The sequence below is a fragment of the Copadichromis virginalis genome, linkage group LG8 (assembly GCF_057382275.1).
Source record: "Copadichromis virginalis isolate Kocher_CV1m ecotype Utaka linkage group LG8, C_Virginalis_male_GT1.1, whole genome shotgun sequence".
In the NCBI taxonomy this organism is placed as follows: Eukaryota; Metazoa; Chordata; class Actinopteri; order Cichliformes; family Cichlidae; genus Copadichromis; species Copadichromis virginalis.
The window spans coordinates 19,979,514-19,993,608 of NC_140625.1; the positions used below are offsets into that span (position 1 = coordinate 19,979,514).

Below are 14,095 nucleotides of genomic sequence, written 5' to 3' on the forward strand. Positions count from 1 at the left end.
TTCATTTGGCATTTAACACAGCTGTGATTCCCCCTACTTTCCCCCACAGTGATCGTCTCTGCATTGATTGCCTCTCGCTGCGCTTGCGTGGCTCTCTTGTGTCTAACATTTGGAAGAATAAAGGCTGGTTTCGCCGAAAAGGGAGAGATCAGAACGGCTTATCAAAAAGTAGATGAGCTGAGTGATATTAACCACATAATATGTGAGGAAATGCAAAAGAAATCGAACTTTTAATGAAAAACCATGGACATTAAAATGAAAAGCAACAGCAGTAAATGCTTCCTACATGTAGCTATTTAAAATTTGTTTAAAATCGCTATTTTTTAACATTTTAGCAGTCGTTGCATGCATGAATTAATGAAATAAAGCTTTACGAGCAAGCACTTTAACCGCTACGTGGTAAAATTGTACAACTATCTATTAACAGTTTAGCTGTTTTTAAGGACACACAATAGGAAATACAGTGTGTGCAGTGCTGAAACTACTCTTCCTGTGTTCAGACATTAAGATTCAATATCAAATTTACATTTTATACACTAACATTAAATATGATGAGCTGATATGATATGCGACACGATACATTTTGTGACACTGGCGGCCTTTCAAGCACCAAAATCTCATTGTGGCATCCAGTTTATGACAAATTATCATTTCTTGTGACAACATATGATTCGTCAGTCACTGATGCACAACACTGTATAATACAAAGAGCATGAGAAAGAAAAAAAATCGCAACATAAATCCAAACAGCACATTTACAAACACTGTAGTCACCACGACTGTGGGATTTTCAGACTTAAATTTTAAATGACAGCTCAAAAATGATGGCAAAGCTTCTGCACTGTCAGAGTTGTTACCGTATCTTAATATGACACATGGCAGTGACTGACACCGTTACGTTGCTCGTGTCCATCAGAATAGAAGCATAGGCACCCTGTATACAATGGCATGTGGGCATGACAGTTAACCGACAGCCACAAATCCACAGCTATTATTACCGTATTAATGCTGATCTTAAATATCTAGCTGTGGATCAGTGGCTGTGGGTAACATTAACCTTACTCCACATCAGAAAGTGATCGTCTGCTGGCTGTGACCTTTCACCCCTCGTCCCGTCCAGTCTTCAGTCGGCATAGAGAATAAACCCTGAGAAGGTGCTGTACTTGTTGCTGTTGCCCCCATGAGCCTTTCCCCCATCCAGCTTTATGAAAACTTCATCACCTGCATCCAGATGAAGTATGACACTGTTGCCGGCATAGTCATAACTCTGGTCCTGGTCCTGGGCAATGGCGCTGGCCCTGACCTGGAATATGACACACACACGCACAGAACCGAGGAAAGAGGAAGTGAAGAAATATAAATGCTTAAGAATGTTTTAGTAATTTTAATTGAATGTCATAAGTTCTAACTAATAAAATCCCTTAAGATGACATGACTAAAGTTGATGAAGGTATTGAAAAAAATGCTTTTATTTTTTAAATATCAAATGACTTCCTGTTTTATAGCCTGGCATGTTACTGCTCTGATTATGTTTATATTTATATGTGGACTTTTTTTTTAATAGAAGAGGGGGTTTTTTGAGACTGACTTGTGTAAGCTTTATCCCTGTGGTGAATATCTTGTTCTTCTCTTATGACTCAGCTGAGAGGGTCAGGGTTGAGTCAGCCTGCCTCTGAGGAAGGATGGCAGTGCGTACTATCCCTTTGTCTCGAGTTCTTCTCTTGCATCCACCTTTTTCTGAGTGGTGCACTGAAAATGTCATGTTTTCCCGAACATAAGTGTCACTGGGTGAAGAGAGGTAATTACTGCGATATAGAGCAACACACCCAAATCTCGTTGCATGTCTGTGGTTTTAAAAAAAAAAATAGAAACTGCTTGTACACTTAGCCCCTCAAGGACAGATCCCTCCTAAGCTTTAGCTAATGTGTAATGAGCTGGGTTGCCAGATTGGCTGTTACGCTCCAACTTCACCAGACGAGCTAAACAAGTGTAATTCTTGCTTCAACCAGATTGTGGTAGAAAGTTTTAAATTCAGTTAAAGCCATAAGAACATGAAACTGGTGATATTGTATTTTTGAAGTATTTTTACAGTAATAGTCGTTCACAGTGGACATAAATGCCTTCTTTCACTTAGCTTTAAAAAAAGGTGCTTTAGATACATCTAAAGGACAACGGTCACTCTTTTGAGGATGCCAATGTTCACATTTTGGAAAGAGAAGACAGATAGTTTGAAAGAGGAGTCAAAGAAAGTATGTCCACTGTGAATGACCATCTTTCAACAGATCTGTCTGCCATCTATAATCCCGTTTTGAGATCCCTTTCAAAACACCTTAACACCCACTCCTATCCTGGGGCTTTTGACTTCAGTAAATCACATGATAAGGTGGGGCTAGGTTTCAAAATGGGCTCACCCGAAACCTTGGCTGATTGTGACCCACACCTTGGCTTGTGTGATTAGGTAGAGTAGGGGTCTCCAACTCCAGGCTTCTTCTTGCAGGTTTTAAGAATCACCCTGGGTCAACACACTTCATTACCAGCCTCTGGAGAACTACAAGACATGTTCAGGAGGTAATTTAGCCATTTGAATCAGCTGTGTTGGATCAAGGACACATCTAAAACCTGCAGGACACCGGCCCTCGAGGCCTGGAGTTGGAGACCCCTGAGGTAGAGGATAAATAGGGGGTCCATGACCCTCTTGGGGACACTCCCATAGGGCTTAAAATCTGGGACTCTCCACCAACTGCTCTTAGAACTGAAGAAGCTTCTCTGATGAGAAGTGAAACATCTTCAAGAAAATTTAAAGCAGTCCAGACGCTTTTCTTTCCAAGCTCCTTAAACTACGATGACCTGGACGACTGAGAACCTTCCCAGACTGATAAACATGCCCCTGCTCCAACTTTTTAAAAACCTGTTTCTGATATCAAAGGTCAAACAAGGATAAATGTTTTTATGCTTTTTTTGGAACCAGAGTTGTATGTCTTGTGGCTGTGGGACTCTGAAAAATGTTGAGCGACAGCATGACAGCATGATGATGGATTTCTGATACATGTGAGCAATGCAGCATAAATTCTCTTGGCTTCCACCCTCTGCTACACTGTAGCAGCAGCACGGTGTCTACAACTGACTGGCATTTTATTTTACAGCAGCTTATTACCATATCTCATGTTAAATATAATGGATAAAAGAAAGTGCCTCCTTTTTGCCTAATAAGTAGCAGGTAGTACTAAATAATTCGTTAATTGTTAATTTCTGTCATTGACTTTTTGTTTTTAATTCCACAGTGATATACCAAATGTCCTATTGAGCCCCAGCTCAATGAGCAATCATATTTTAGTGTCGTTGATGGCAGGAATAGCTTCTCTGTCTTCAAACTGGTTCACATAGGTTGTTTTACAGCTGCTTTAATCAAATCCATGTTTATATGATTACTGTTGTTCTCTTGAAACAGAGTACACCACATACAGACTTTGACTGGCTGTGTGGTGAGCGTGGTGCAGCCATAAGCATAGACATTTATAGAATTCATGTACATAAGCAGGTTAGGGTTTATCTGAGTATATAAAATGTGTTAAATGTTAAATTTCTGTCTCTTTTCCAATCACCACTAAAGAAAGCAGATATGAAGGAGTAGAAGCCCTTCACTGCAGTATTTGTGAAACTTAAAATATCTGTTTGCATCTGTTTGCACTGAAACTGTGGTTACAGTATGTTCATCAGGTGTGGTTTTGTTGTCTCGGGTTCTTTTTTCCTTGTGAAAAAAACACCTTTTCTGGTTATAATACAAACCATTATAGCCACAAAAGGTTTTTATTGTGGTGTAGTTTGTATTCATCTGAAAGTGCATTTGATGTCCTGCATCAAAAGTATGGAAACAAATCTGAATCTACACTTCTTTTAAAGAATCGATACTAAAATTGATGTTGTGGTGAAGTATGTTGTGATGTAGATGTACTTGTGTTATTGCATCCACCTTAAGTGCAGCCTGCTGCAGTCTGGATGTGGTGTTGGCAGTAAAGTTTTAAGGTTCAGATGTGCAAGGTGTTATCACCCAGGGGCCTTAAAGACATTACAAAATTAGCCATGAATATAGCAAATATCATCACTGGATACTGAAACGCATTCGCCTGACGGGCTGTCTGATAACGTTTACCAGCACATCATTGCATCCATGAAGTTTGTTGTATTTCAAAGGGCACCAGCTTTGAACTAGCCACTACCCCGGGCTGTGTTTTGAAGTGTGCAGAGTGGAGATAGTGCTGTCCTCCTTCCACTCACTTCAGCTTGTACATCATTGGATGTGTAATAATCACAGATACACAATCTGGCAACATGCCACTATGTGTTGTCATTATACTGGACTGTAACACCAGACTAAATCAGAGCTAAATCACTATACACATGAATGCTCGACTACTCAATTTAGCCTGCCAGCATACTGGTAACACTCTTCCTTGAGTATTTTGATGTGCATTCATCCCAGTAATAATACTTTTCTTTTACAAATTTTACCTTTACACATTTTTAAATTATTAGTTGGGGCTTTAAACACAAGGTGATAAATTCAAAGGCATACCCACCAGGCCATTTTTGATCAGGTCAGCCCACATGCTAGTGCCGTCTCCTCCCCTCATCAGCACATTGTAGATGAAAAAGTAGGTGCCAGGGATCTTACAGGTGAATTTGCCCGTCGCGCCTTCATAGTTACCACCAATGTTAGTCACCACGTCGTCAAAGCGCAGTATATCATAACCTTCTTGAGGGTTTCGTAGTCCTGCATAAAATGCCACCCGAGGAGTGGTATTGTATGTAGTTGTACTAACTGCCCCTTTACCCCCTAAACCTAGGATCCCTGTCCGTACAATGTCCACAGCATCTCCGGGTGGTCCTTTAGGTCCTGGTGGTCCTGGCTCTCCGGGTGGACCCGGGGGTCCGGGCTTGCCGGGACGTCCTGGTTTCCCTTGTGGGCCGTGAGCACTGTACGTGGGCAGCGGTGGACCGATGCTGTGATCACTCAGATCGTCCTCGTTTTCCACCTGTAAGACTGTAGGTGCTGTATCTGTGCCTGTGTGCACACCTTGGCCCGTGGTGCCCGTGCTGGGAAATGGGTCACAAACCATGCGGCAGGTGCCCAGCATCTCGTAGTGGCTCGTGCTGTCATCTATACCACCTGTGCCAACAGAGCTGACCAACACAGGGATGAGGACGACCAGAACCAGGACCAGCATGACCCCCACAGCAGCTGCCACCAGGGTCTTCCGCCCGATGCTCAGCCTGGGAAGGGGCTGCGCTGCCAGCGTGGAACTCTCCGGGGTGGAAATGGTGACTGCGGGGAGTGCGTCCACCTGGCAAAACGCAGATGCAATGAGGATCCCCGATAGTGGAGATGGTGCCCAGGGAGAGCCGGAATAAGTGTGTGACAGAGCTGTGTAGGAGTAAGGGAGAGGGAGAGGAGCAAGGGACCAAAGTGTTCAAGTGAAGAGAGAGACTGAGAGAGTGAGGAGAGAGAGTAAGAGGAGAGGCGGAGGGAGAGAGTGAGACAGCTTGAGAGGGGAAAAAAAGAGAAGAGAGGGGTGGAGAGAGTGAGCCACCATTTGAGTCGGGGCTGGGGAGGGCACTTTCCAACTGGCAGATGTGTAAAGCCAGAGAAGACAGGAAAAAGCTGTGGGATGTATACAGAACAAGAACATATCATCATAAAGAGAAATACATTTTGCTTGAAAAATTAAAATAAGAAAATTTATGAGTTACCGCTGACATTTCTATCCACCAGGTGTGAAAGTGATATCAAATTATTGGCACAGAGTTTGTGCACAGGTGTTTTTTCTCATTTTAAATCCAGTGCAATCAGTTGGAGCTCTTCCATAATGGACTAATTCCAGGTACCTGTATTCAGTCGACCTTCAGACTAATTTTAAAACATAAGGTTCAGAATCTTGTAAGTAAATAAATTTGTTCTGTTTTAAGATTAGCCTTAAAATTTCTATTAGCTGTAGTGAGTTTTGACTCTTAAATGTAATTACTGAAGCCTAGAGCTTTGGCAGCATCGCTTCAACAGACATAAGTAGAGAAAAATGACATATGTACTTTGACAGCAAAATCATTGCATTGAAGTCTGCATCAGCTCTGACATTAAAAGGAGATCATCCTTTCCCCCCTACTGTGTATGTCTTTGTGATTTGAGCAGCACTCTCCTGATTCTTCTAATAATCCACAGGTCTTTCCCACCAGCTTTGTTTTTCACCTCCTCTGAGGCAATCCAGAGGTGTTCCCTGAGTAGAGATGTAGCTATGCAGGGATGCAATTTCTGAATACTATATCATACTCTGTAATGTTCTTCTAGTTGAATGGACCCTAAAAAACTCCAAAGACTCTTCAGTCCATCAATGCTGGCTGCTTTAATGCAAAGTAGCAGCTCTGCTCTAATCTCCCTCCAGATGTCTCATTCCTTCTCTAAAGCTGAGCACAGTCACCCTACAGGAAAACAGATTTTGGCCATTTCAGGCACAAATGAAAGTGATCTGAATTGTATGTATGGCCACATATACTGTGTGGGGATTTTTGGATCAGTATGTTAGACAGTGCTCTCCAACAGCTTGACAAACGAGGGAAGAATTAGGAAGAATCTGATGTTCATCCCTCCAGTATGGTTCAGTGTCACGGAGAATCAGTGCCAAGCCACATTAAACTTGCTCGGGTGGCACATGATGGCCTAACTCAGACACTTGTTTGGTTATTTGATGCTGTTTTCTTTGTGCATTCTTTGTGTTTTCACCAATTTAAAATTTTTTTTCCAGTTTGCCATTTGATTCACTTTTATTTTAGCTGAGATTTAAATGACTGAGACACCATCACTCTGAGCCCACACAATAACGTAAGTTTATCATCCCGCAAAATTACATTTTACATACTTTAACTTGAGTTTGTAGCATTAATTTACATGAGAACTCGATGTTTTATGGTAAATTAAAAGTATTTCCACGTGAAAGAACAATTAAATTACCAAATGTTATGGTCAAGCATTACTGTAATATAAATAATCAGGCTTAAAAACATCAAAAAATTGCTTTTATTGGTAATATTTTTTCTTTTTTAAACCTTAAGAAAAATTCTGTACAGAATATGCATTTCTAGCTTTACTTTTCTCTACTTTTACCCGTTTTTGTCAATAATTTAAAAAAGATACAGAACTACTAAAAATAAAATCTGTGAAATTACAGTAATGAACAGTAATTATAGCTGTTTTCAATAATTAAAACTGTATTTTGACCAAAACTTAATAGTTTTATCTAAATAAACACTGCATAGGGTGTTAAATTTGCAACTTTGTTTTTATAGTCTTTTATGTGGAATCTTAAATAAAAAGGTAATTTACATTTTATTAGGGCCCGAGCACTGAGAGTGCGAAGGCCCTATTGTATCTGATCCGTTTCTTCTTCTTATTATTATTATTATTATCATTATTATTATTATTATTATTCAGGCAAAACAAGGGCCTTTTTGAGGGCCTAAACATGCTCAAAAACTCATGAAATTTGCACACATGCCAGGTCTGGTGAAAAATTTTGTATTTTAATGGTTTTACATATGAGCACTGGGAAATGGCTCTAGAGCGCCACCTATGCCTTGTTAAATGCAGCCCTACGACCACATCGTTTGAGCTACATGTATGAAATCTGGCACACATGTGTATCTTGCCGAGTCGAACAAAAGAGTCTGTGGGCCCATTGACGCAAACCCAACAGGAAGTCCGCAATTTAGAAGTGAAGGTGACATTTTGGCTCTAATTTTGCCGTTTCCATGCCTCGAACTTTTTCGAACTCGTTGAGATTTGGTTGTATAAGCTTCATCTTTGGTCAGTGTCAACTACACACCTGGGCCATGTTAAATTGCGGAGCTTTTGAGTTTTCGTGATACGGTGAGGCCGTGGCGCCACAGGGAATTTCGATGACTCGCCATGAAAATCTTATTGCCTCTCATTCAGTCATACATTGTCCGATCTGGACCAAAGAACACACATATGATAAGGCTCCACCCCTGAACATATTTCAACTGCCATATTTGACATAAGGGCCAGCGCCACCTACTGGGAACAGGAAATGTCATGTTTTACACTTTGGGGTGCAGTATTGTGATGGGTGACATCTGCAGCCTCAAATTTCTCCAGGAAAGCCTTAAGGAGTTGGTCTTGCGTTACAGTGAAAACTGTGAGTTTTCACGAAAGGGTGTGACCCCGAAAGCATGGCGAACTTTCATGTCTCGCCATGAAGAAACAAATTAGTATAACTCAATGAAATCCAGTCTGATCAGTACCAGACTTTAAAGGCATGTCAGACCTGCCCTGCACAGATTGATGTGCCCATTGTCAGGAATACACAGAACGCCACCTAGTGGCAACAGGAAATATCATGTCTTTCACTTTGTTGTACTGATTTTCACAGGTTCATCGTGGCCACCTCAAAAGCGGTGAATATCACCATCAGTCCCTCATGATGCTTCAGTGCAAAAATTGTGACTTTAAACTGAACTTTAAATCTGGTGGCAACGCAGTTCACCATGAAAAATGAAGTGGCTTTTGAGGGGCTTGGAAAGTTTATAAAGTCTTGAAATTTGGCCCACACCTCCAATGTGATGAAGGCTTTGATCATTTTCATTGAATAGTGCAAAATGGCTCCACAGCGCCCCCTACAATATTTCAAATCATCAGCCCCTGCTCTGTGTTTTATGTATGAGTCTGAAACCTGGTAAGCTTATAGAAGATGTCAAGATGTACAACAAAGTCTCTTGGAGCAATATCCCAAATCCAACAGGAAGTCAGCCATTTTAAGATTAATGTGTAATTTTGGCGACATTTTCCCCTCTTTTCAAGCCTCATTCTTTGACGAACTCCTCCAAAGGATTTCATCAGATTGACGCATTCTCCAGTGTGTGGAATCTAAAGACCTTTGTGATGTTAAATTGCGAAGCTTTTTACGTTCAGGGAAACGGGGTGGTCATGGCGGCACGTGGAGTTTCAATCACTCGCCAAAAAGCAGTAATCTGCTGTCACTCAAAAACACAATGTCCAATCTCGCCCAAAGGTCGCAGGGATGATGAGACTCAAGCTCGGAAATGTTAGTTATGCCATTTGTCAGTAATGGTTACAGCGCCACCTAGTGGGAGGACTATAATCACGATTGAATGAGATGAAATGTTAGCTGGTGGTTAAATGCATGAATTCCATCAATGTGACATCAGATTGGACGTATTGGTTTTAGGTGTTGGGCGTGGCTCGACGCGATGGGGTGCGAGGGCCCTCATAACGCTGCTTGCAGCTTTAATTTCATGTTATTTTACCTCACATGTGTTATATGTAACAATATAATATATGTTACATATATTTATGTTTGCAATTTTTTTTTCATTTGTTTATAAATAATTTTGTAAAATTTAACAGAAAAAATGTTACTGTCACTGTTACTACTGTTACTAATTTTTAACATAGTTTGCAACATATTATCTTTACATGATGAGAAACTCCAAACTGTTTTAGTCACAACATGTCACTATATTATAATTCTATATATCATGAAGGTTTATGTTTCTTTCAGTTTGTGGATAACTCTGTTTACATCCTTTGAATTAAACACTAAATACTGTTTTGGGAAACCATCCTGCAGCAGATGTAGGTGTTTCCATTTATTTGTTCAGGCCAAATGTCACATACCCAGAGAACTGCCCTGAAATCACATTCTGATGGGTTCATGTCTTTAGTGACTGTATATTTGCTGTCTCAATGCAGCTGGGTCAAATGTCTTTTTCACTGTCTCTTCCTTCTTACATGGGGCTGCAAGCTCATCCCTGAATATATCTGTGTGTGCAGTCACACTGTAAGTGTAGCTACTACTGGCTAATACTGGAATATATAAAAAGAATATAAGTAATCCATTATTATGCGTATATTTAAAAAAAGACACTTCAAATATTCAAATATTGGCCCACAATAGCCTAAAACACTAAAACAGTAGCTCAGCTATTCTAATTACATGGAAACAATATGGTTTCAGTTCACTGTCTCTTTGTACTGTGAGGTGATATTACCTGACCTCCCCAGTCTGCTAAAGAATGTATGTATGGCTCATTTGCTTTAAAGTTCAAGTCCTCCATACCACATAAACCTGCTGTGTTCATATGGTAGCTTACATAATAGCCAGTCATAAGCCTTGGTGCTCGGTGTTTAAGCTGTTAAGCTGTTTGCTGTGCTGTGCATGGTGTATCCTTTGTAAATGTGTTGCATTTAAGTATTAGAAATGCAGTGCTTAAAAACCCAGAATGTTTATTTTAAAATCTAGTCAAGCTTCTACATTTCCAAATGTTCTAAATTATGACATGTGACAAAAGATCTAGCAATAGATGTAGCAGTGGCATGAAGAACAGCATCCAGAATGCTCCACGTATCTTAATAACCCACAAACACGATGCATGTGTTTTTTAGATACAGTCTATCCAACATGCACAGAAAATCAACTATTCTGCTACCAATTAACCACCTGATTTAACTACAAAACAAACCGTGTCACATTGATGCGAGCTGCATAAACGTGACTGCATACACGTGGCTGAATTATAACATGTATGAAAATGGAACAATTGTAAAGTGAGACTTGAGTTTCATTGGAGTAATATAAGCAGACAATCATTTTGTGAGTCCCCTCTGCATTTTGATGGCACCGTTTTCTCGGGACATGACAATGGCTCTGAGTCACACACCTCAAGCAGCGCTTTCTTGCTGAGTCTCTCTAGCTCATGACACAACACACTAAATCAGAGGGATGACCATTAACTCAGAAATATGAACACAAACTCAGTTTTACTGATAACATTTTGTGTTTTTAAATCCTTCATATGAAATTTGGTCCAGGGAGATCGCATGAGAAAAAAAATTGTTGTTGCGAGCACATAGCACAAGAAGTCAACAAACAATCAACCAGGATTCACTTAAAAAAAATCATCAAAATCTTTTTTTTCTAAAAATGGATGCATTCTTATAAATACCAAAACTTCTGCCCTCTGACATCGTACAGTTTTCTCCAACAACTACCTCACGATTTCTCATTCATTTGCAGACTTTAGTGCCCTCGTGTGGTCTTTTCAAAAATTACAACATGTGTTACCTCCACATATCCATTCCCACATTCCTAACATGTTTATGTTTAGCAGGTCATGTTTGTCTTCATGCTTTAAGGTCAGCTTTTAACATGAAGCACTGATGAAAAAAAGGAGATGATAGTGGTTTTGGAGGAAATGTCTGGAAGTTTATTGCATTCAAAATTGATCATTGATACAAGGACATACATATGAATCATCAAGCATTTTTTATTTAAGCAGTTACATGTGTTCATTGGTTCACATTTCCATGCTGAGAAACACACATGTAGATATCAACCAGTTCATCACATTCACTCTCATTCATCCACATTTTGGGAAAAGGTGTTCTTAGACTTAACTTGTGTCTTGATGCTGCTGTTGATATCAGTTCACCTTTGCATAGGTCAAAAAGCAAGTTTTTGAATTATGGACAAAATAAGGATTGCTTTTCCTTGGACTTTCTGCTAAGTGGCACTAAAGTATGCCTTCATTATTTATTGTTTATTGAAAATATACATACTGAGATCATTTGACTTGCTATAAAATAGTAATACGGGTGTATTTTGCAATGGCTATATTCTGTTTAAGTGCTCAAGAGTTATATTAAATTCCAATGCACTGACTGCATTTAATTCTCTGAGCCAGAAGATGGCGCCCAGGCATTATTAAAAAGGCATCCCACAACAAACAGCACGGCCATGCTGAAGCCAGTGGATTGTCAAAGTAAATCAGAATTACAACTATTTGGGTTATTTTTGACAAAACATCCATATATAGTAAAACGATCTCTCTCTATATTTCCTGCAATGTGCAGTCTGGACATTTATGATCTTTACGATTGCAATCCCCTTAAACACCATGCAGCAGCAGGGCTCAGGTATCTATAGAGTAGCAGGACAGCAGAAGGTAGACCACCCATCATGAGCACATTCCAGCATGCACGCACAAGATGACGTTATTAGTAATCGGAGAGCATAGGAAACAGCAGGCCATCTTTGAAGTCTATATTCAGGATGCAGTCCTCCAGAGGTGGTCCTTTTGGTCTCTTTTGATTATTATTTCTTTAAATAATTGTACATTCAACTATATTATAGAATAATAATAACAATAATAATAAAATAGGTTGTATCACGAAACATAAAGTTCAAATGTTCAAATTGGGATCTCTTTATTGACCTTTGGTATGACAACTCCTTACACAGGGGGAAAGCATGTCAATCCCTTGTATGTTTACACAGTGGTTCAAACAGAGTAACTTCCTTGATTCTTTCTTTTTGGACTCTTCCTTTTTAGGCAATGGGCTGCTGCCTTGTAGCCCCTCTGGGGAATCTGTGGGAATTCCTTAGCTGGTTTGCTTGGCAGTTGGTTTTCAGTCCTCAAATATTGTTATTTCAGGATGTGAGGGTGAGGGTGAGAAGGAATTAAAAAAAGTGCCATGTCCAGCCACTGACAGAGCTGGGTTTGTAAACAGTTCAGTATGTCGGATGTTATCTCTGATAAGGGAAAATTGTTTTCAGCCAGATACTATGGGTCACTTCAAATTGGTAAAGTAGTGTGTAGGGTGTCCTTTATTTAAACTGAGATGTATACTCACAGAGGCTGTTATATATCAGTCAGTCATTGACAAGTAGGTTAGAAAATAGTGTCTTTGTTACCATTTATTTACAGCTTCTTTACTTTGTGGAGAATTTCGGAGTGCCCTGCGGAGTATACTGTTTGTTTTGGGAAGGGTTTGTAATCTGATCTCCACAGCTCCGATTTCTGGGCCAGCGGGGCCGAAAGCCCGACTAGTTAATTCACAGCTACTGGAATCGCACTCCCCTCTCAAATAGTAGACACATATTTCCCTTTTTAGGACATATGATGAGGATCTATTACGTAATCTAGGGAGCACTTGGATCTCTAGCAAACTCGTCAGTATGGAAGAAGGCGGTCCCGATACAGAGCGGCAGCCCTAATAACCAATCACAATCTAGGAAGCGTGCGTTCTCGTTCATTGATTGGGAAGAAGGCGGAAACCGTTGGTTGACGTTTAGGTTGCTCGCGCTCACTCTCTGGCTGGGAGTTTTTTCGCGTTCATGTTTTCATTGTACTTGTAGTCGGGAGGACTATCCTGGGGGGGAAAAGATCGTGCGTGGATTGTTTTAGGCTTCTGTAGAGGGAGATTTGGAGAAAACTGCCTTTGGTGGTAGAGTTTTTACTTAGATAGTGTTCTAAAGTTGTCACCATGCCGGTTTTTCACACGAAGACGATAGAAAGTATCCTGGAGCCGGTGGCTCAGCAGATATCCCATCTGGTGATAATGCACGAAGAAGGTGAAGTTGATGGGAAAGGTATCCCAGATCTGACGGCGCCCGTAGCTGCTGTTCAGGCAGCCGTTAGTAACCTTGTTCGGGTGAGTAACTTTCTTCTCTGTATAAAATCACATTGGTAAAGTTTGGCTGAGCTCGGCGAGTGTCGTAGGCTACCTGTCGCATTGTCCCATTCACCCATTACTTTCCAATGAAGTTGGACACAACACTTCACTCAGCAGAGTGTTAATGCGGTTACCAAATGTGTGTTCAATGGCAGGATTAGGGAATGCCATGAAACTTTTTTGGAGTTATTTAACTCGGGGCAAAAGGGCAGTGACGCCCTTTTCCCCTTGAAGATATGCCCTGCCTCCTCCTCTGTACATGACTGCCATAGCTTGACGTAGGCACTGCTGTAATGTGTGAGTCAGGTACAGGACCACAGTGAATTACTTTTTACTTTAATCACTCGGCTGCACAGAACAGCTGCACCTGTAGTGATCATCTATGAATAGTTCTGCAAATCACATCACTGCACTACATATCATATGCATTTGAATATTCAGCTATCAGTGCACTACTAATGCGTGAAAACAGTTATGAAAGGGGCATAGTAAGTAGTAAGAAGCGTGTGCATGTGTATTTGGTCCATAAGATTGTAGGACCAGGCTAGGAATCTC

General features: G+C 40.5%; 2 protein-coding genes across 2 annotated transcripts in view; one reads left to right on the forward strand and one right to left on the reverse strand.

The window, feature by feature from the left end:
- Positions 1-203: 203 nt before the first annotated feature.
- On the reverse strand, positions 204-5,466 carry LOC146703267 (C1q-related factor-like). Its single transcript, XM_085466415.1, has 2 exons — positions 4,578-5,466; positions 204-1,303 (listed from the first exon to the last, which is right to left on the reverse strand). Exons 1-2 carry the CDS (start codon positions 5,223-5,225, stop codon positions 1,124-1,126), a joined length of 828 nt encoding a protein of 275 aa, XP_085322541.1. The 5' UTR covers positions 5,226-5,466; the 3' UTR covers positions 204-1,123.
- Positions 5,467-13,137: 7,671 nt separating this feature from the next.
- The window catches only part of LOC146703268 (vinculin), a 30,862-nt gene continuing 29,904 nt past the window's right edge, over positions 13,138-14,095 (forward strand). The window contains exon 1 of the mRNA XM_085466416.1: positions 13,138-13,519. Coding sequence (XP_085322542.1) covers positions 13,352-13,519 — 168 coding nt within the window. The 5' untranslated portion in view covers positions 13,138-13,351. The remainder of the gene's footprint in view (positions 13,520-14,095) is intronic.